Source organism: Microcaecilia unicolor, chromosome 3, assembly GCF_901765095.1.
Source record: "Microcaecilia unicolor chromosome 3, aMicUni1.1, whole genome shotgun sequence".
NCBI classification, from domain to species: Eukaryota; Metazoa; Chordata; class Amphibia; order Gymnophiona; family Siphonopidae; genus Microcaecilia; species Microcaecilia unicolor.
In genome coordinates this window covers 315265717-315289763 of record NC_044033.1, presented here as the reverse complement: position 1 = coordinate 315289763, position 24047 = coordinate 315265717, and the positions used below count along the sequence as shown (strand labels likewise).

Below are 24047 nucleotides of genomic sequence, written 5' to 3'. Positions count from 1 at the left end.
CAATTTGAAAAATCCTACAAAACCTTTCCTTTTGCGCAATATATATATATATATATATATATATATATATATATATATATATATATATATATATATATATATATATATATATATATATATATATATATATATATATATATATATATATATATTTATGATCAATTTCAATGAATGTAAGATCGTACTTAGACATTAAATACAGTTTATTCATAAATGTATGTCATTCCTAAAGAAGGGGAGGGGGTGTAGGTACTGTGATGCAGCCATATCTTAGCACCCGCGCTACCACTCAGCTGGCACCAGGTGACGCTATAGTCTCATTGTGTTGGTTTTTTAGACTTGGGGCCTTCAGTTTGCTCTTCCAACATATCAGATCCGTTTCATAGGATCCCATCAATAACCTCCTGGGGTCATCAAGCCAAATTTATGACTGGCCAACACGAACACGTGATTCTATTTAAACATCCCATATTTGGGCAGCGCACATAGAATGAGGAAAGAGGAATCTCCACCTATAAATTCTGCACTTTAAAGAACAAAAAAGCCTGAACTTCAAAGGGCCACAAATCAAGCTTAATCAAAGGGAGCAACATCATACACACACACACACATATACATACACACACACACACACACACACACATCCGCCATGAGTTCCTACGTAACCAATTCATTCTATAAGCAAAGTCAAAATGTTCCTGCCTATTCCATGCAAAGTTATGGGAATTATGGATCTGTATCTGAGGTTCAATCATCCAGGTATTGCTATGGTGGGCTGGATTTAAGCATAACATTCCCTTCCTCTGGTACTTCAAACTCTATGAACGGTCTGGACATGTCTTCAAACCCAAGAACTAACCCTGATCGGCCTTCCTGCTCAGTTATGGCATCTCCAGGGCAGGCTTTGAACAGAGATGAGCAGAGTGCTCTCAACCCAGGAATTTACAATCAGAAAGCTGGTAACACAGCCCTGGAGGAAAGATCTAAGATCACTGGGGAGATCAAAGCTGAGCCGGTACAAAGAGCACAACACGGAGGACAGCAAACACAGCAGCAGCAGCAGCAGCAGCAACTACAACAACAACCACCACCACAGATATATCCGTGGATGACCAAACTGCATATGAGCCATGGTAAACTTAAGCTTCTTGATTTTGTTTCACAGGGTTTCGCCTTGGTTTTATAGGCCATACGGGGCAAATAATAAAAAAAGAGGTCGTAAATTTTACGACTAAGGCATCAATTGCTCGTAAAGCTGTCCACTAAAAGGCTTAGAGGCTATATACACCCAAATTTACGACAGCATAATTGGATCATAGAAACAAAACGTGTATAAAACGCAATATTTCCATTTTTTGGCGATGGGGTGTGTAAGGGGAAAAAATAAACTTTAGCAGCAAGGATTTTTTTCATGAAAGACAATATTTCTTAAATGCTTTCATTTTTCTTGCTGTTCTTTATAAAAGGCAATAATTTAGCACTGTGGACTACATATTATGCAGGATTATCTCTCATCCCTTCAGTTTCTTATGAGTTTAAAACTGAAGGAAATCATGAGCTAAAAACTTTGATCTAATTCTCGTTTAGCAATAAGATGTGAAAGGGCTCCGTAGAGAGGTGCTAGCTCGATCTATTAGTTATATTGCCAGAATGTCGAGTGTTTGATTAGAATTATAATACTTTACTGATATATTTTGTACCACACATATTTTAAGTTTTTGCATAAAAATGCTGTACACATATACTATCAAGTGCATGCGTATGTAATAACTGTATGATGATATGTATATATCTATATATAATGCATATTATACATATTTGTATATTATATATGCACATATAATAATTTTTTGTTGTATTTAGTAAATATATATGTGTGTGCCCGCGTGTGAGTGTGTGTGTGTATGTGTATAGATATATTCACACATGAGGGGGGGGGGGGGCGCACACACACAAAAATATATGCATTTTCACTATGCTTTGATATTATATTGTTTATACTTTTACACGATTGTTTTCTTGGGTGGGTTATTATTTTTCATTTTTCTCTGTTATGTGTGCGGGCACAGGCAGTGATTGTTTCTTGTTTTTATTTTCTTTGTTTTGCTTTTGCCTTTTCAGAGACAGATGGCAAACGTTCCCGGACCAGCTATACCCGTTACCAAACCCTGGAATTAGAAAAAGAATTTCATTTTAACAGATACCTCACCCGCCGGAGGCGCATTGAGATCGCCAACAACCTATGTTTAAATGAGAGGCAAATTAAAATTTGGTTTCAAAACCGAAGGATGAAGTGGAAGAAGGATTGTAAATTGAAAAGCAAGGACTCTCTGTAAAGACAGGCTGAAAAGTATAGGCATATTCCCACTAGAATTGTGTGTGTGGTGTGTGTGTGTGTGTGTGAGAGAGAGAGAGAGAGATAGACAGACAGACAGACAGATCTCACTTTAAAAAAAGAAAGAAACAGAACTTGTTGGATGGGGTTTTTTTCAGTGAACTATTGCGCCACACATTCACAACACATTCACAAATTCTTAAAACAAGAGTTTCAGTTGCTAGTTTGCAACGTCTATTCAATAGCTTCCTGCAGAATGTAGTGCATAGATCTATAGATTGTTCATTCAGTGTCTCAACTTGTAAAGTTCTCTTTCAAACAAGACATCGTAGGTTATACTGTATTTCATGAGCTGTAGACTAAGCAGCCCTTTGAATACAGGGCAGGCTGCCTGAGGTCATGTAAAGTTCTTTGGCAAATATGCTAATCTTGATGTGCCATAGAGACGAGGAAAGTCTGGACATAGCTTATTGTGTGTCATGCAAAATGGGGGGTCATTTGTTTACTGAATAGCTACATATTGAAACTATAGGAAAAGGGCCTGACATTTCCACCTTTCACATTGTATTTTGTTTACCTTCTGTCTATGACCTCAGAACCATCAGTTGACTCATTCCCATTTTGCACTTGTATGGTCCTGCACTTGCATACACACACTAACAAAAAAAGAATGCTGAAGTGTTGTTTTCCTCTCAAACCTAGATATCAGTACATTATAATATGCATACGGTCAGAAGTCAGTGAAACACACAAAATAATTCCTTTGTCTCTGGTGTTTTTCATAATTATTATTTGGTACATTTTGTTAAAACATTTGTGGTAAAGACGCAGCTGTACATGTACCAATTGTGTAATTTATTTGTTACGTAATTATTGTAGATCTACTATAATGCTAAAAGTGTATAAAGCCAATTCTAAATCATTGTTAAAACTCATTTAAGGGTTTTTTTTTTTTAAGCAATGTACTTTAGGTATTTATTGGTTGCAGTTTCGTACGTGAAAGACCATTGGAACTTATATTTTGTCATAAAGAATAAAAAGAAATTAATGTAAACCGTTACCCTAGCGGGTTGACACTGCCTTACTGGCCGGAAATATATCTCTCTTGACAATGTTCTGAATCAACTACAGTTGATTTTGTTAACTTTCTGCGCTTTCCATATGCAGAACAAGTGATCTCATGGTTGCTGTATTTCTTCCGCATTGTCCCGTGTGCTATGTGCTGTGATAATAGCTGATTTTATTCCTAGGAGATACAATTTGTCCTGCAAAGTATATTTGATATATAGAAAACAACTGTGTACTTGTACTGCTCTCCACAATAGTTCTTCAAGTCACCCAAGGTCTCCTTCTAACCTTAATTGTTTGCAGTACAGCATTTTGGATTTGTTACTAAAGATAATTCAACAATAATTATCTTATATCCTTATATATGATTCACAATAATCAGTTTTTTTAAAAACGAGGTGGAGCTTACCGCAGTTTTGTTTTTCTGAATAATTCAGTACGTTTAAGAGCTAATTTACAAACACCACCCACTTGCATTTTAAAAAGTTTCGAGGAGGTTAGATTTTTATTTCTTGAAAAAAATATATTTTTTTTTAGTAAAATTTGTGCCCAAGCTCTATCGAATCCATAGACATTTGGGGCAGATCCAATCTTTCATAGCCTCATCGGAAAGGCGGTATAACTGAACTAAACAGCTAAGGTCAAATGAGAAAGAAAGATCATTCTATTTAGGAATAATTTTCCATTTGCACCTACAGAGTAAATGTATTTGTCAGGAAGCTATCCAAAAACTCGTCTTAAGACGTGACTTAAGGTATGTGGCACAATAAAACACGGTTAGGGCCTAAAACCTGTGTTAGTAGCTTCCTCGTAAAGTGTCGACATTAGGCTCCTTGCTTTAAAAAGTTGTTTCCTGGTTGCTCAGTTTATATCTGAGGTGACCAGGGAATGTATTTTTACAGTGCAGCCAAATGTTGGGGAAGGGGGGCGGGGGTTTGAGGACATGTCAATATAGCGCTATAAAACTTTACAGCGTTTCCTTTACACGCTGGAGACAAAAGCACAAATTCCGGAGAAGGAAGCAATACTTCGGGGGAAAGGATAAGAACTTCTCTCCTCCCCCCCCCCCCCCACCAGAAGCACAAATACACACGTAAACACACACACACACACACACACACACACACAGTAGGAGGTTGAGTGTAGAGGACAGATTTTCCTTCCAGAATGCTATCTATTCCTTCTATACCATCAATGAAATGCTTAGAGATACACCTAGGTTTCATAGGAGTCACTTTCCAAAATAATTGGGGGGTGCTAAACCCTAGGGAAATTACCCCTCCCTGGACCCAGTCAAAGAGTTTGCTCATTTTCAGGGGTTCTGAAGCACCTCCAGAGCTGACTCCTATGCTGGGTTTAATTTGTTCTCGCAATGTTAAAAGATTCATTTTTATTTTATACATTTCACACTCACCATTACTGTTCTTTAAAAAAAAAAAGTGACCATCACAGAGTTTGATAGTCCAGTCCTGCCACGACTTTTCCATCATTTTTGTGAGTGGATTATTCAAATTTGGATATAATCTGACGTTGATATGGGAGGTGAGTAAGGAAAGGAATACCCTATGCTGTAGTTGTGTTTTCTTGGCATTTTTTGTGTTTTGTTTGTAACCACCCTCATCAGCAAAGTTGCCTCACGCCTTTAAACATTATTAGCACTTACCAAGTTCATTAACAGTTTCGCGTTACATTTCTTAACACAAACACATATACAATGACGAGAAAATCTTGAGTTAATGCTAACCTGTATCCCCTCTTCAGTAAATACAGTTCACTAGGGTTCTGGCTTATGAAAAATTATAAGGGTTTTTCTCCCCATCAATATTAATTCCCGTGCGAGCTGTTCCCATCCAAGTCAAAATGCTTTCTCTGCCTTTTAAAATAATTTCTTCAAACTAAGGTTTCTTTCGTTGTCTCTTTGACAAAGCCCAGTACTTCCGTGCCCATGGCACTTTCACCGGCGACTAACAGACTCGTCAAAATAGAAATAAAAGAGAAAACATTACTTACCTCTTCCTGTCAACGATATCTATATATGTAAATAAACATGTACACTGGGAACTTCAAATTGTTAAAAGAGAATAAAGAGAATAAAAAGTTTGTTTAAAAAAAAAAAAAGAAAAAAAGAAAACCCAGCACTTTAAAGCAAAGGCCTTTTCGTTTGAGTGAGAACATTAACACAAATTCCCTGAGCTTCAATGTGAAAATAGTAGTTTAAAACTTTTGAAGGTTATTTATGTGGATGGCCTTAAGCAAAGGCTGTGAGTGGCTCTCCTGGATCACGTGACGCCATTAAACTAAGTTTTATGGTTTGGGGGAGCGGACAAACCCACAATATATTTACATCATATATAATGTTAACTGTCCACCATCGCAGCTGCTAAGGGTTTTAATGCTGGGACAGTGGGACAAGGCATTAGAGTGGATTACGTCGCTCCAGCCTGCTGTTAGTGAGAGTGTGCCTCTTCCCAAATGGATCCTGAGCAAAGTCAGTAAGTTCATTTTTGTTTTCTCACTGTCGAAGAAGGGCTTCACGTTTCCAGTGAAGCCTTGGTTGAAAATAAAGATTGTTATGTTGATCTACGTGCCTTTAATACTAGAAACATTAGGAAGAGTCCAAATGAACGTATAACAGGCACATGCCAGTGTTATGCTTGTAAAGTAATAAAAGGCATGCGCTCGCGAACTTTCCTTCACAGGCCTTATCAAGGAGAGGGAGAGAGAGTTGATTTCACTTCTCAGTACTTGTCAAAATTAGATAAGAAACGATTAAAAAAAAAAAAGGTAAAAGGTTCTTCCAAATCTACAGAAGCAGGGTATGTAATTCCTTGTAATATGCTAGGTCACACAGGCAGGTCCTTGAAAAGGGTTAGAGGGGACGAGAAAGCCTGCATAAAATCCCGGATCAAAACTTTCATTTTCCTGTCCCTAGTTTTAACGTTTACGTGTTGGGGGGGGGGGGGGGGGAGAGAAAGAAAGGTCGGTCTGCTAAAGTGCATGCGCGTTATTGAGTTTTCAGCGTGACTGTATCAAGACGCCTGCAAGTTTCACTAGTCTGCTGAGTCTGCTGGCCTGGCAGGTGTGCGATAGGAAAACAAACGCTTCCGCCTGGAAAAATGGTGAGATCATTTGGCACTCGGCTAACACTAATCATGCCGAGCCTCTCTCGTAAAAATAAATACCTCTCGTGTTTCCGAAAGCTTACAGTGATGGATTTCATATATGTGTGGTCCCACAGTTCTTTCTAAAACCAGAGTACTAACAAATAACTCCATACATGTTAAACTTAGTTTTTATCATCATGATAAATGTTTGATGGATTTGAAATAATAGATATTTGTTAGCTTGCACATTCTGTCAATGTTAAAGGACATAGGCCTTGTCTAGGCCATGTGCTAAAAATAGTTCATTCATACATTCATGTCTCCCATCCCCCCAAACCTTATATCTCCTCCTGCCCCCACTCACCCTTTCAGATGCAATCACAAGCCCAATAAAACAGATAAGCCATACATTTGTCTAGGGCATATTTAAGTAGGTAAGTAAATAGATAAAGTAAATATTCCTTTAGTAAATATGACAGAAAATATTATTTACTACATTCAGGTAACCACATAATTTATTTCCATTCCAAACTGTAAACAAAATTTGCAATACATATCAGTATCAACTTCACTAAACTCAAAACTGAAACGGAAAGAGGTCAGGTAGGTTGAATCGGGCCCAGTGATTACATAATTACAAGTGAATTTCCTTTAAAGTTTCTCAGTTATTATCCCAAAAAGCTTGCAGGTAAACACAGACACAACTGCTTCCTAAGGGTTTTTTTTTCTAAAACAGGGACAGTTATTTAATTCTCCTCTAGAAAAATAATCTAATTGAACACCCAAAATAATAAACACAACACAATGATCTGTTAACACTACCAACATTCTACTGAGGACACACATTACATAGATAGATTTGGTAAAATACTTAATTTTACAATATTTTTTTCCTATGGTTGATATAAAACGTCATATACTAAGTACAGTATTGAGAACTGGATTATCAATATGATGAAGACCTATATTATATGAGTGAGATAGGAACTACAGTATTGCTAGAAAAACAGCTGAAGCTACATAAATGCGCATGTTTGATTCAAGGATAATATATTGACGGCCCATCTTTTCTGGGTATGGGGCCAGAGACACAAGGAGCTTGCTTCAATTACAGGACAAAAACATCCATTTCTGATGACATCACAATGATGCACTGCGGAGGGGGAGGGTATAGTATTATTACGTCACTAAGTACTCACGCTGAATTCAGGGTACTACTAACTTTTCCTATTTTGCTGTAAAGCTTTACCAACAAATGACCTTGCGGTGGTGATTTTTTACACGTTCTACCAACCTATTTTAGAAAAGAACCTGAATAGACGAGTTATAAATCAATTTTATTTGGGATAAACTACAACTTCCAGTTAAAATGTAGCTTTTACGTCAACACGCTATTTCTGTGTGTAGTTAGGGTTTAATAGATGAAAAAAAGATTTTATATTGGAAGAATGTGTGCCTTCTACTGATGACTTTGGACAGGCTATCGTGCTTCCGCAAAACACACTGACGATTCAGAGTTAAGTGCCCTTAGTAAAACTTGTTTTAAACAATCAGATATTTATTGCTGATTAAAAACCGTTTAAAGTATAGCCTTTATTGTGTAGCCTTACACAGAGAATATACAGAGCCCAGTCAAATTTCAGTTTCTTACTTTTATAACATCACTGTGTTCATATTTGATTGCATTCAGATGATCTTGAAAGTCAAATTCAAAAGTACCGTCCAAACTGTATAGAAAAGAGCATTTTCCGAAGTCAATTGCTTTGTTTCTCTTCATTTTGAAGATTCAAACAAACAAACAATAAACTCTATAACCCTTCTTAGCAGTGTGTGTGTGTGTAGTTGCCAATACTTAACTGCAAAAACATACATACATTGTACGTCCCGTATATTTACGGGTATCACTTACATCTCTAGTACACTTAAAATTATGTTGAATGGTGGTAGACGTGGTAGGCTGAATCCCCTGGCCACTGTCTGTAAAGATGATAGCTGAAGTAATTGCGAACTAATTCAAAGCTCATAATACACAGAGGTTCAACGTCAATTGAAATCTAAACTTTGTAGCGTTTTTCAACAGATTATGCTGATCGTCTGTTCTTGTCGTTTCTAACAAAAAGTTACTCTACTGAGAGAGTCAGGTTATTTTTTTTTTAATTCGATTATTAAATCCCATCCTATAAATTACACAGAGAAATTTGACAGCTAGAAGCTGAAGACCAGAGAACTGAGAAATTGAGCAGTGTCTGGATGGTGACATCAGACTGGAATGTAAGGCACCCTAAAAAAAAGAGGGGGGGGGGTTAGTACATGAACACAAGTAAAACAAATTGTACAAACTACAAATATGCCACATTAACAACAACCAATAAGGTCTTTTATCTTTTAGAGTACCAACCATCTTTAAAATTAAAACTTTCAGATGTAGTGCATGACCATCTTGACTCAAGGGTTGACAGACTTTTAGAAAGAAATAGATCAAAAGGGAATGTGTATAAAGAGTGTGTGTGTGTGTGTGTGTGTGTGTGAGAGAGAGAGAGAGAGAGAGAGAGAGAGAGAGAGAGAGAGAGAGAGAGAGAGAGAGAGAGAGAGTTTTCTATCTATACTGTATTGAAAATAATAATAATGGAGTCTATAGATAACACAAAAATGGAGACAGATTCTCCAGATAGTACACACAGCCAACAGGTTTGCTGTGGCAGAACTTTGTACATTTAGAACCAGTTATTCTGCTTTTGGCTTTTTAAAGAAGTCAGTTCTAGAGACTCATTTTTGTCCAAGTCTGTCATCCTATATAGGATCAGTAACAGCTGTCTAAATACCGGTTCCTTCTTGTGCAACAGAAGATTAGCATTTCACTAGGGCATCCCAGAAGGCATGTTTCATTTAGGTGAATGATGTACACTTACAGTGTTTTCTCAAAACCAGAAGTTTCATTGATTGGAGACAGTCAGATGTATCCCCCCCCCCCCCCCCCCCCCCCCGCACCTGTAAACTACTAATTTCAAATTTCAAATCACTGTGTCACTCTTTTGCCCCATGTTATACAGAAGCAACACATGTCTTTGTTTTTTTAAATGACAAGGTCTCAGCAACCAGGCCTGAAAAAAAAATATTTCTAGAAATACACATATAAATACTGCTTCATGGACAAATTTTTGAAGTCACCTCAGACGTTTTAGAAAGCTCTACCAAATTTTCTATCATTTACTCATTAGCTATCTAGAATTCCTCATATCTGGTCTTTAAAAATGCACCAGTCATACTGCAAGGTTAGAAATTTTCTTGTGGAAACAGCTTGGGATTACTGTGGTCTTAGTAAGAACATAAGAATAGCTGTACTGGGGCAGATTGGTGGTCCATCTAGCCCAGTATCCTGCTTACAACAGTGGCCAATCCAGGTCACAAGTGCCTGGCAGAATCCCAAATAGTAGCAAGATTCCATGCTATCAATCTGAGGGGCAGCAGTGGCTTTTGCCATGGACTTTTCCTCCAGGAACATGTCCAAAACATTTTTAAACATTAACTGTTACTACATCCTCTGCTAACAAATTCCAGAGCTTAACTATTCATTGAGTGAACATATATTTCCTCCTATGGGTTTTCAAAGTATTACCATGTAATTTCATTGTGCAGAGATGGAAACAGTGGGGTGTAAAATCAAACATGGAGTCATATGGTTCTTGTCATCTTAGTGGTAGTTCTTAGTTTTGGAGAATAAAGTAGCAATATTCTTTGAGTAAGTTCACTGGAGACTGTCTTAATGAAGATGCCTAGTAAGCTATGCCTGGGTTGATGGCATTTTAATGGAGATCTTCAAAATCTTTGACATGAATGTTGGCCTATCTCCTTTGTCAAAATTTGATACCTACTAAAGAATTCTAGTCAAGCCTACTATTAATGTGGGAGTGGAGGGAAAGTTGTCATTGGTGGTGTCTTGATTTGGGGACAGAGTGCACATAGCCACTGTTTTACAATAATGCTGCTTTGTCATGTCTTAGAATAGCACCTGGTCCAGCTAGGGGGAAAAAAAAAATCATTGGGGCAGGTAAGATAATATGACAGATTTCCCTGCTACGTTTCCTCTTTATCATCTTTTCAGAAATATATTTGAGTGGGAATTTCAAAGTAACTACGTTTTTTTAACTCTCCATGGAGTAAATCATAGAGTTTCAGGTCAGTTTTATGCTGTGACCGTGTTTATCTCCAAATGAAGGTTGCATAAGAAATTTGTCCCCACTAAGGATTTTTATTTTAAGATGTGAAATTTTGTTTCTTCTCTAATGACTAAGGGGCAGATGCACCAAAGTCCAGGTAAAGCACTGATTGCTATTTCCACCTCCATAAATTTACCGAATTGGAAATAGCTAGAAATGCTCAAAAGAATCGGTATGCAAATTTGCCGCTTGCAAAAACAGTGAGCAGCTGGACAGGGAGGAAGCCAATCGGTCACCCGAGCATGTGCAGAACAGCCAGTCGCTAAGTGTGGCTGCTCTGCACATGCCACATACGTTTTTCATACAAGCTACATGTATGAAAGCAGTGTGTATATGTTTTTTCAAACTTTTTTTTAATTGCTGCCAGACCCTCAGCAGTATAGGCAGGGAGGAAAGCAAGGGACAGTAAGGCGAAGAAGAGAGTGAAGGGCTGCTGTACATGCTTGGTGAGCAGGGGGGGGGGGGCAGATTCTAGAGATGCTGTAGTTCTCCTCAGCCATCTGGCAGCTGCTATTTCAGCGGGAATGGGAAAAAAATAGCAATACCGGAAGCTCCTGACCACCCATAAAACTTTCATTGTAAATGTAGGCGGTCCTTTCTGTGCATTGCTAGGAAAACATCTTTGCATCACCTGGGATACACATTTGAATAATAACTTTCCATGCAATTTTCGTTAGCTGCTGCTGCTGAACCCTTGTGCATGTCTCGCTGAACTCCATGCTAAAACTGGCTATAACCAGTATAAAAAGCAAGTTGCTGGATCGTTAAGTTTTGTGCATCTGGGTCTAAGACCCTACAGCTATAGGAGTTCCAAGTAGACCTCAGATTTCTCCTTCATATTGGATTTTTTTAGGGTGAATCTATCCCTTCCAATATGGTGGAATAAATATAGGAATAAATAAATCACCCAAGGCTGCATCAGTTAGGAAAGCAATTAGATACCTTATTGATTACCAAGTAGAAGTACAATTAGCAGATCAGTGATATTTATTTATTTATCTCATTTGTACCCTACAGTTTCCCAACAGTGTCAGGCTCAATGTGGCTTACAACGGACCACAGAGGCAGACGCCAATGCAGTAAAATGAAGCTAATACAGCAGAAAAACCTACAAGAGATATTGGGGAAGAGTAGGAATGGACGGAAGGATTAGGGAAACCTGGAGGGAAGAGGGAAAGGGAATGTGTCCAAAATGTCTCTAGATCGATGCGCTTCCAACAGTGGAGACACATGCAGAGGCAGTGGGATAAGCACTTCCAAATAACATGATCTTTAGAGATTTCCTGAAAGTTAGATGGTTGGTGATGGTTTTAATGGTCTTTGGCAAAGAGTTCCAAAGCTGAGTGCTGATGAAAGAGAAGGAGGTAGCATATGTGGATTTGTACTTGATGCCTTTGCATTCTGGATAATGAAGGGTAAGATATGAACGGGAGAGTCTAAATGTATTCCAGAGAGGTAGGATGATGAGATCAATCATGTAGCCAGGTACCTCACCATATAGGATTTTGTGAACTAGAGAGCAGTTTAAAGGTGATTCGATCTTTGACAGGTAGCCAATGTAGCTTCTCTCAGAGGGGCGTGGCACTTTCAAACCTTGACTTTCCACAAACCAATCTGGCCACCATATTTTGGGCCGTCTGCAGTTTCTTAAGTAGTTGCTGCTTACATCCAGCATAGACTCCGTTACAGTAATCCAGATGGCAGTGAACGACGGACTGTATGAGGTTGCAAAAGTCCTCTTGTGGGAAATATGGTTGAATTCTTTTTAGTTTCCACAGCGAGAAGAACATCTTCTTTGTGGTGGAGTTAACGTGTTTTTCGAGTGTAAGTGACCGGTCAAGGGTGACTCCTAAAATTCTGAGGCTTTCTAGTATGGGAAGGTTCAGGGTAGGGGTGATTAATGTTGAAGGTCTGTACTTGTTGTGCTGAGATGATAATAGGAGGCAGTGTGTTTTGTCAGCATTCAGTTATCTCACTGGGAGTACAGAACATTGCTATACAAAAGTACTGCTGTATCTGAGACTCCAAAGACTGTATAAGCAATCAAATACTTTTATTATTCTCTGAGTATATGTACAATTAATTGCTTATGAGAGTACAGTACCACAACTACACATAGGTGTTCTTCTGGGTCTGAGTCTCTAAAGAAGTAGGAAGTACATACATTTTTATAGGTCTTTTCAGGTTACAGGTAACACAACAACAATCATGCCCCATTGGACATATGACAACACCGTGGCAAACACTGATTGGCTATGGTAATAAGTTGGTTAGTTCTTCTTGAAAATGCTAATAATATAATATAGCTATTATTTACTTAGACATGTGAATAAAATAATGGACTAGCTCTTCTTAGAAAGCTAGGTCATTTTCCTGACGAGTTATCTTGTTCTGTCAGCTGCAGAACATCTGTGACCACCATGTTGCTAAACCCTGTTGCTGTTTTTCTACCTACGCCCCTTCCTCATTCTGCTGCATGAGAGTGTCACAACAGATCATGAGTTCTGCAGTCACACTGGAGTTCAGGTTAGAGTCAAGGTTTTCTCTCATTTTAGATCCTGACCCAAAGTCAGGCCTTGAATCAAAGCTCTTAGCTATGATGATAATATACAATATCCCTCTGCTTCCCTCATCAGTATTCAAGCACTGAGGGTTCTCAGTTGCTTTCTAGTGGCATCTTTACTTTATTATATTTTAATGTGTTCACTGTAAACAACTCTCTGATCTTTCTGGAAAATGAATTGTGTTGGGGGATGGGGAACACAGAGTAGGGTAAGGGAGGATTTTAAAAATAGTCTTAATATTCTAAATCATATTAGATAAACAGAGCCTCTGTTTCTATGCACTTGTTAAAGGAAATAACTTTCTGGTTTGGGAAATATGTGTTGCTTAAGGTGACTATTCTGGATATAATTCTAATAACTTGTTTAATTCACCATATAATGAATATTTGCTCAGGCATAAAGGGTAAAATTCCAAAGAGAGAGATATGAGCAGAAGTTATGCAATGATGCCCTGGAGTATTTGGAGTGAACATGGTTTATCACAAATTTTTGATTAAATGAAGAAAACATATGTTTGATGTTCTGAATTGCTATTAAGAAAAAATATAACTCATTCAAGTTAAGCCTACATAGGCATAATTTTTCTAAGACTCCATTTCCCAAAATGTTTTGTTGTTGTTACAGAATAGATAACCAGTAGGGGCCTGACAAGACAATAGATCTACTAGATCTACTAGATCTATTGCAGGGATCAGTAGGATAACACACCTGCTTTCAATCAGCCATTTATCCATGTTCATGTGGTTTACAAAAGGCAATGAGAAGGAACTTTGGCAGGTGTGCCTCACCTTAGTAACATATTTCAAAGTCTTCCTATACCTACTTGAAATAGGAATGGCAAGAGTAATAAAGTGCAAGGTACCTTACTTTATGGATCTTCCCTTTGCCCTTTTCCCTTCTTCCCCTCTCCCCATCACAAGAACTAATACCCACTGAGAAAAAAACTGAGCAAAAAAATTAAGTTAAATTTTATATGTGCATACCCCACCACTGTTAGAATCTACTTGGGCTGCCAGTAAGTTCTTTTTTTCTTTTCAATTTCTATTTTATCTAAAAAAAAATGGGTTCAGTATGTCATCTCTATAAGTTAAATGTCACATAAAAATTGGGTTCACAATGTTATCAGTCTGTCAATTTCAAATTATTGTTTTGACTGTTTTCATTATTAACTTGTTTTATTATTATTATTATTATTATGAATGTAACTATTGTAACCCGTTCTGAGGCTCTTGGTAGGATGGACTAAAACATCGAGGAAAGAAAGAAAGAAAGTTAAATACCACATAAAAGTTTGAAAAAGTCTATAACGTTTAACTGCTTAATTTGCAGTTTGTCAATCTATAAAGTAGGTAATAATAAACATAAAGACTTAGCACGCACAAAGCAATTAACCTTCCATAACCCGATCTCATGTGTGTGCCCGGATTACCAACAGTGTTTTGTTTTTTATGATATTTCAGACGATGAATCCCCTCCCCCCCCTTCCTAAAGATTAGATGCTAGAAGTGGGTGCGTGGCATGTCAAGAGGTTTTTCAAAATCCAGGCTTGATATCTGCTACGTTTTTATAAGCAGTAGAAACGAAGGTTGCAAGGGTCTGGCACTAGCCTAAAGTCTTAGGTCTTTCATGCTGTTTACTGATTATAGCCTTTAGTTGGGAACGCCTGAGATGTGAGTTCAAATCTCTACTACAGACTTTCTCTGGCATTTCGTATCCCTGCCCTGCATCTGATTGCCTTGGTGACTGTCAGCAGGTGCCTTTGCCTTCCCCCTCACTGTTATAGAAGATGCTATGCTGTCAAGGCGCCAGATCTGTGCAGCCAGGCCATCGGTCTCAGAAGTTAACTTTATCTTGTTTCTGAATTATTAAACTATTAAACCGGTAAGGGTCCTCTTTTTTGAAAGAAAGGGAATGCATGTGCACTGCTAGTACTACATATGGGTAGTGGAAGATCTTTGCAAGTAGCTCACTGTCTAAAACTCTAGAGAAAATCCAGTCTTCAAGGCATGGGTCGTCAGGTCACAGTATGATAGGGTTTCTTGAAAATTAATCGTCCTTCCTATGGACCTTAGCTTCCAAAAACGTAAGGCGAGATTTGGGGGTGATTTCGTTTGATGGTAGCTTTGTCGTGTAGCTCTCACATTGGCTCTAACTGGGAAAGGATTATCTTCATTTCACTTTGAAATTTTCATAGGAGAGAACTCCTTTTTCCAATTTAGTGGCCCTGCCGGGTAATTCGTCCCCTTGAGAAAAACAATATATGACTAGGATCTTAGAGCTAGCGCTAGTTTTCTGAAAACAGTCATTTTTTCGTGTTTCAAAACAAATGGGTTTACTTAGAAAGCAGGCCCAATTGAAGGAAACTCACCTTATCAATTATAGAGTTCACATTTCCACCATAATAAATACATCAATACTAGCTACATAACAACATGATGAGTATTATTATCCCGTTATATAAGCACAGCTTGATTAACCTAGATCAACTAAATCTGCGTTTGCAAATAATTATCTTCAAAATAGGGATTTTTTAAAGACTGTCTCGGTTTGCTCATTTTTATTGCTGCCTAGGTTGTAATTATAAACACAGAAAAACAGAGAACTTCAATGAGAAATTAAAGTAACATTGTTTTAAATCTTTTATATATTGCTTCAGTAAGTCAGAAAGGTGTGCTGATGCACATGGCACTAAATTAAACAGCAAGCTGCCGTCCCTCTCTAACAAGACTCCATTGCTGGAAACTATAATGCGTATCCGTGTAAGCTCTCGGTCCTTTGCTCTTATGAGTAAAGGCCAGCCAACATTTTTGCATCTGGAAAACTAGGCAACCCTGCCACTTAGCTTTTTCACTTATTTATTGATGTGCTGAGGATTAGTGTCTTACTGTCCAGAGTTATTCGGATTTCTTGCCACTTGTCATCCTTTTGAGGGACCTGACTACCAGAGGGAGATAGGTAACCTGCTTTAAGGACACTTTTGCTTCTATCAAATATCCGATTATCTCAGACTTAGGTTTCCTTATTATGTTATAATGCTTTATTAGCGTTCTTGTCCAGGTCATCTGAAAGTTTTTCACACCCTTCCCTTCAGTATTGGTCCCCCCCCCCCACCCTTTTAATGGCATATACTCTGACTTTACCTATTCCCATATATTATTATTTTCACCTAAACAGAAAACAAAATTGTGCCAAACTTTTTGTTTAAATTCCTTAGACTTATCGTTGTACTCCTTTCTGGGTCACAATGTGCTTGACTTTAACATGATGATCCCTGGCCATTTAGCCCAAAGACTATGTTTCCGAACCTGTATTCTTCCCATGTAGACTTTTGTTTTTTTTCAATTATCTTTCCTCGGTATAGGTTTGGATCGAAATAATGGGAAGAGCCATCAATAAGTAATTCTTTTTTTTTAGCCGTTCTCCTTGTGTTTAGTTACAGTTAGATGGTGTTATCTACATTTGTTTTACGCCTCCCAAGTGATGGGGGGACGGGACCAGTTTTATGGCAGGTTAGGAGGAGGAAAAGGGTTGTAAACAGACAGAAGCACAGTTTGGTGTATTGTAATCACAGGAAGTGGTATCTTAGCATGAACATTCCACTGGATCTGCCATCTCGCCGTGACTTCATTCCCAAAGGAGTATTTCTTAAAATAAAAAAAAAATCAAACAAACACTGAAACATAAAAGGACTGGTTTAAAGACGGCTTGCCACTTGGTAAGAGAGAGGCCTCCCCCCCCCCCCCCCACCCCCAAGAGTCTGGAAACTGTCGGCTTCTTCTGAGCGCTGGTTTCAAATACTTTGGCCACAGAGATAAAAAAATAAATCAGCTGGGCAGAAGGTTAATAACCCTCCCCGCTTCAAAAAGAAGGCCTTTAAAGAGTACAAATAAAGGGAAAGGGATTTTGGATTTAACTCGTGCCTCTTTCAGTTGTAGCTCAAGGGGAGCCACATCCAGGTACAGTAGGTATTTTTCCTGTAAAAGGTATCATGCTTGCTTGCATTGTTGAAAGAAAACGGAAAAATCAATTGAGAATCAAATCAATTGAGAATCCAAAAAAGAAAAAAAAGTAACACTGAATGACAAATTCAAGAAAGGTTTTGACTAGTATTAATGCGTTAGTGGGTACATTACAAAGAAAAATAGAAGGAAATAGAAAGATAAATTGGAGGGGAGAAGAGAGAAAAAATGACAGAATGGACGAGAAGAAAGAAGGAACGATAGAGAAACATTAAAACAGGAGAAAAAAACATGAAAGATTTGCCATCTTTTCCCATTCTTTTTCGCTTCATTGTATTTCCATTGAAAGAATATGGGGAAGGAAGCAGGTGACGAAATAGAGAAAAGCATGGGTGAGAAGGAAAGAAAAGCTTTAAATAATGAATGGAGGGTTAAAGAAGTGAAAAGAAAGAAACAGGTGATAAAGGAAATGCAAAGAAGAAAATCAAGATGAAAAGAACATTTAAGGAGAAAAGAAGGCAAAATTTAAAAAAAAAACAACGAAAGAGGAATACAAGAAAAGTATACTGTGCAAAAACGAGTCACTTCCTTAGTTTAATTAGGGTTCCTTGCATTCAGACTGTCTGATTTACATTAAATCCTGCCTTCTCTCCGATTCTTTAATAACACCTTTAGGTTATGTATAATCAGCTTTCTTTGGTATTGTTTCTGCATTGTCTTCATTGTGACATATGGCTGGTATTCCAAAGAAGTAAATGAATTAGGGAATGGATGTGTCTTGTAGGTTCATATAAAACGTATGCCCCGCTTCTTTCTTCTGTTTTCAAATCTACCAAAACACACACACACAAAAAAAAGGTTCCACGAATAACAATTTTCAAAATTTGATGCACACGTTAAAGGAGATAAGTTTAGACAGGCTTGGAGCCAAAAGACAGCAAGAACTGTGAAAGACTGCCTCAAATGGTTAGAGAATTCGATAGAAAATAAAAGTCACGCCTCTTTCTGCCATGGCCTTTCTTTATAGTTGAAGTTAATACAGACAATTTAAACTAAAGTATAAAGATATGTGGGAAGAAAGTAGCAAGTATGATAAGCATATTTTTTTACTGGTAACCTACCTAAAATATATGTTTATCCATCTATCTTGTGTTCACTTCCTAATTATCTGCCTCTTTGCCATTAGCTTAGATCATTTTTAATGTAAACAGTGCTGTGTAGGCATGTAAGAAACATAGACGGACATAACAATAAAATACAGTAAGATGGTACAATGTTTCAGAGACACAGGAACTATGGTGCATAGGTTATAGAATCCTACTCCAATGAGCTTCCAGTGTAAGAAAAGGCATAGATCATAAGCCTCTTCCTATATCAAATATATGGCATATTTCATAGATTTGATATAGAAAGATAAAATGTTTATGAGAGAGAGAGAGAGAGAGAGAGAGAGAGAGAGAGATGGATGGATGAATGTTCTATGCATGTTATGCATCCCTATTGTCCTTTCAGATTGCAATGGGGTTCTAAAACCCAATGTTCATGTACGTTTCGTGTTTTGGGGAAATACTATAACATTTTTATTCTTTATTAAGTCCTTCTATGCTCCATACATACCTATATCACTGTGTACATTTAAGGTGATTTTAAATAATCTCTGTTTTTTTGTAGGCTCCCTTCCATCACTGGACCTGGTTTTTTTTCACTAGGCAGCATTACCTCCCTCTGTTTTTTGTCCTTATCATATTTCATTCAGTTCTTCCCAGCCTCTATTGGTAAAGCCCTGGGTAAATTCTACACAATCTGTTGCCTTTTCTACATAGTCATCAAATCTCATTTAGGTGTTGTTTTTTTTGACCGCCATAGGTGTTCACCTTGCTCTGCTAACAAGATTTCCTTGTTAAATGTCTGAGGATTCATAGACTTACAATTATTCGATACATCTGTGGCCCAATTAAACTAGCTTTAGCCTTTTTTTTTCTGCAGTAAGGCAGCCGGTTTCTTATCAAGTTTGAATTGATGCTTCAGCCTGGGTTGTGTATATCATTCCTGAATTTTCTCTTGTCCAGCTAGGCAGCTTCTTTGGCTTTTGTGGCCTCTGAGTGATGACTGTGGCAAGTGGCAATGCCCCCAGAATCTTATTAGCCAAAGAGGCACTGGCAACACTTATTTATACTTGGAAATTTAATTGAAACCCTTTTCCCCTCATAAGTAATGTGAACCACGCTATCTGATTATTTACAGAGGTCTAGCTACATTAAACCTAATAAAAACATGGTTCATGATGTTTTCTGAATCCACCTTTGGGAATCATTGAAACAATACTTGATTGCGCTTTAGAACCTAATGAAAAATTAAATGAAAAGCACCCTGGTGGACAAAGAAAGAAAGAAAAAAAAAAAACATGAGAGGATATCAAGAAATGTCAACTTTAAGCAGTACTTTCATGTCTATCCGATCACAGGTTTTCTTTTAAAAGGTATGCTTCTAAATTTGCACCTCCACTTCATTGAAATTAATATTTTATTGGCTGTATGACTTTTCTTCACTCCAGATCGTTTTGTCTATTTCAGAATACATCCCAAATATTGCCACATAGTATCAAAATACATATTTCTTTATAAAGTAACACCTTAAAGATTGAGTAGATAAAAACATTTAGAGTGAAGGAAAGAAATACAGCGGGTGAATAATTCTCTTTTTTTCTCCTTCCTCTCCCCCTCCCCCCCAACACATACAATGAAATGTAGGATATTTCTGGGCAAAGAAACCCCAGCTGTGTTTATTAGACTAGTGTGTATCAGTATTTGAAGAATTTAAATAGAGTTGATATGTGCTAAGACACAAAAGGCACTCCAGCACTTTCAAGATCAAAGATGAATTTAACTGACCAGAAAAAAGGCTTTTCTATGGAGTTATAAGTAACGTATAGCTGTTGATGTCAACAATTACTGCTCTTTAAAATTTACACTGAAAAGATCTGATTACCTCTTGCTCACACGTCTATGTTGCCAGAGTGGTTTAGCTGCTTTAAACACCTTGTAGATTTGCTGGGAGAGCTCAAGTGATAAGAGACCTTTCTTTGCCCCTTGTTTTATATGTCTCTTGAGATAGCTATCAGAGAATTGATTTTTAATTGTCCCTTATGTCCATAGGAAAACCGAACAGCCCAAACTTATAGTTTCAAATAATATGTTTGAACTGAGATTTAAAATTCTTTAATAGCTGAATCGGATAAAAATGTTGCCTATGGATTTTGGATGATCTTTAATGAGACTTTTCTATCCTTGGAGGTACTGAAAGGCAGCATATAAATGCCGACGTAGGATTATAGTAAATATAGATTTATTCAGATATCTAGTGGAATTCCATATCGGCATGTCTCTACTGTCTTTCTTTTCCTCCAGGAAGAAAAAAAAATTCGCGTTAACATAATTGAAAATCGATGGTCTCTCTCTCTCTCTCTCTCTCTCTCTCTCTGATTTATCCATAGATATAAATAAATAGATATATACAGATATGATAAATCAATACATATCCTTTCAGAAATGTGGAATATGAGCATTCACACAGATGGCAGAAGTCCTTAACAGCTTCCTTATAGCCCATAATGTATGGGTGGAAACATGACATTTTAAAATTCTCTTGAAAACAGTATCGTGGAAAGATTATTTTCTGAGCTATTATTGTTTGTTTTTATGTCTGTTTACACAACTATTCTTGTATAACAAAGATGAACCAAATATAAAAATTATATTACAAAATGTTGACAGATAATTCTGCACTTATAGCAAGAATTTCAAGATATAAGTTAAAAAGGCACTATTACTCTAAAGATACTTTATTTTCTGAGGGCAGAGTATCTCAAGAGTTGATTCATAACCCATAATCTGCAAAGATTAGATACATTTTTAAAGAAGGAGGTTTAACTGGCTGCTTTTGCATCAGTGTCTCCGATGGATTCGGGTAGCAGGGCTTTAACCCGATTCTCTGTCTTCTTAGCCACAGGGCCAGGAAGAGATATATGCTTAATCAGCTGTGCTTTGAATCTTTTTTTTTTTTTCTGTTGAATAAACCACCCAAGGTTATGTTTTCAAAGTATGTGTCATATTGGTGTGCGTGTGGAAAAGTAGGTGTGTGTGTGTGTGTGTTTTGGTGAAGTTATCAAGGCACAGTCATGGGTTTTCAATAAAGTGTTTGTCTTACTATTAAAAAAGCTTAAAAATTCAAGAGCTGGTGATCTAGTGATCTTTATTTAATCTTTGAAAAATACTTGACAAAATACATATTTCAGTATAAAACAGCAGCAGCATAACAACTTATGTTTTTGTTAATCAGTTGGAAAACATTTACTGTGTCACAAATTACTTTAAACTACATGCTGACTTGAATGTTTTTTTAAATAATAAAGACTAGCATCTTCCTTGTATAGTGTTATTACAAATCAGTAGTTTAAAAGAGTTATAAACATGTTGATATGTTACAGTAGGTAAACCTAGGTAGAGGCAAGGATAACCAGATATGTTAATTAAACAGACAAATGAACATAATGAAAAACAATAAAACTGTGTTAAGGTTATGCTAAAACTTAACAGCCTGTTATACACTAATTTATTAACCTAAATTAAAATACTAATTTTCTGAAACATTGAAGTTGTTTCAAAACAGCAATCACAATTAATATTATAAGCAGAGAGATAATATAAATTGCAGGCGTGTTCATAAATAGAATGATTGCAAAATTAAAAAAAAACTTTCTCAAACAACGAAAACAAAGCCTATGTTTGACCTCCTTCATAATTTACCTTGCTGTCCTGTATAAGGTCGAGCTTTACAACAGTTTTAAATTCTTTTTTTTTTCTTTTTTTTTTTTTTTAAGGAAAGGTAGCAATTGAATATTACCAGAGTTTAAACACTGTTAAACTACAGTTTATTACCTAACATTTCATACATAGCACCTAGAAATACTTCATAGTTTAAATTTTTATCTATTTAAAATACTCATTGAAAAAGTAATGGTATGTTTCCTACCTAAAGGAAACTTACTGTTTTGTCTTCCAGAAGTTTAGTCTTGCAGAGTTCATGAACTGAATTTCCATGAGAGAGAGAGAGAGAGAGAGAGAGAGAGAGAGAGAGAGAGAGAGAGGATATTTGTAATATAGATTCAACTGTTATGCTGTAAGAAGATTTTCTTTAAAAAAAAAAAAAAGAGAGACATTTTTGAGAGTGAAAAAAGAAGTGGGGGGTGGGGAGAAAACCAACAATTTTTCCAGCATAAAAAATGAAATCAAGTAAATTTGCCTCTGGGCTTCATTTTTCCCCTTCTACATTATAACTAGTTATTGAACTAGCTAGAAGATCTAAAGGCCATTTGCGAGGAGACAAATTTCAATGGCGTTTCACCATCAATAACTCCTTGGCAGTGACCTATTGGAGCAAGTCAAGCAGTTGAGGTGAAATTCAGGGCAGGCTGTCTAACTGATATTAAAATGCGTCCACTTTTAAAAAGGCACTTTAAAGGAGATTTAAAGAAAGCTGAATTCCACAGAGATTTAAAAAACAAATCTTTGCACGTTCTTTGCAAATAATAAAATCTATCTTTCAAAATGTGCCCAAAAAGGGTAAAGCATTGCAAACATGTTTTTTTTTAAATGTTTCTTAAAATAACACCTAAGGAAAGCAAATACATGTAACAGTGTACAGAGTGACATGTACTAGTTATTAAAATCATTTTAGCTCATTCATTATTTTCCATGACAACAGATTTCGGGAAAAAAATCAATTCAATATTTGCATATTTCCTTGCTAAATTAGACCTTTCTGCTTTGCATTACTGACCAAAAAAACCCAAAGAAAGTTCACCCTATGTTACGTTTAAGCAGTTAGAAAATGAAATTTAATGAGCAATGAGTCATGGAGTAGATTTAAAATAATAATATATATTTTAAGATTGCTTCTTTCTTCTATTTTCTAAAGCTATTTTGTAACTGAACAGGGACTTGATATTAAAAAACAAACAAACATGTCCTCAGAATATTAAGATCTGAGCCACTACTCTGTCCTTAACCCCCCAACTCATTCCCCCCAAATGAAATGGGGGGAAGGGTAGATAAAAGTGGAGAGATACAGCATTTAGGGGGTGTGCAGCGTGTTTTGCTGCATAAAATATTGGAAAACAGTCCCCAGTAAATAGGGATCTCATTTTTTTTTCTGCTATGCGCAGATTGCTAATGGCTTGTGGTACAGGTTACCAAACGGTCAGTGGTATGGTAATTGCGCTTACAATGAACCCGGAGGGACAATGGAATACTGATTCTTCTTCCCTACTGTCAAAAGAGGAGCTTTGCAGCTACCATGCTTCACTAACAGTACCCAGATATAGATTTGGAATCCAGAGTATATGGAAACAAATCCCTTAAAAGATCAGAAAAAGAATCGCAAATTATATTGCAATTCGCTACAGATCTTGTATACTTTCCGCTGCCAAGTGTCAAGTCCTTTTATTGGCGGAGTGGGATTGTTATGTGGACCGAATTCTTTAGTTCTTCTGCATTCTACCCCAACCGTTCCTCTACCCCACCCCCAGCCCCTCCACCATCCCTTCTCTGCCTATGTCTTTATCTTAGTCTTTTAGTTTAAAGTTTTAGAGTTCCTACTTCAATGCAAGAAACGTTATTTTAAAAAAAACCCTGAATAATAACTTAGGAAAATACACTTTCTTGGGGAGCAAAAGTTATTAGATTTGAATGATATCTGTTGAATTGGAGGTTTTGCAAGGAGGGTAAATTGAAAAAAAAAAT

The 24047-nt window shown here is 37.0% G+C and overlaps 2 protein-coding genes across 2 annotated transcripts in view; both read left to right on the top strand.

Moving 5' to 3' along the window:
* The first annotated feature begins 571 nt into the window (after positions 1-571).
* Positions 572-3518, top strand: HOXC5 (homeobox C5). Its single transcript, XM_030198339.1, has 2 exons — positions 572-1133; positions 2122-3518. Exons 1-2 carry the CDS (start codon positions 650-652, stop codon positions 2334-2336), a joined length of 699 nt encoding a protein of 232 aa, XP_030054199.1. The 5' UTR covers positions 572-649; the 3' UTR covers positions 2337-3518.
* A 2310-nt stretch (positions 3519-5828) lies between these two features.
* The window catches only part of LOC115466805 (homeobox protein Hox-D3a-like), a 195631-nt gene continuing 177412 nt past the window's right edge, over positions 5829-24047 (top strand). The window contains exon 1 of the mRNA XM_030198335.1: positions 5829-5895. The gene's annotated coding sequence lies outside the window, so the exon portion shown is untranslated. The remainder of the gene's footprint in view (positions 5896-24047) is intronic.

Bases quoted from the DNA above. Each gene is read 5' to 3' on its own strand.
- HOXC5 (XM_030198339.1), top strand. From the start codon at position 650: ATGAGTTCCTACGTAACCAATTCATTCTATAAGCAAAGTCAAAATGTT. The intron at 1,134-2,121 runs GTAAACTTAAGC...TTGCCTTTTCAG, and splicing joins CAAACTGCATATGAGCCATG to AGACAGATGGCAAACGTTCC.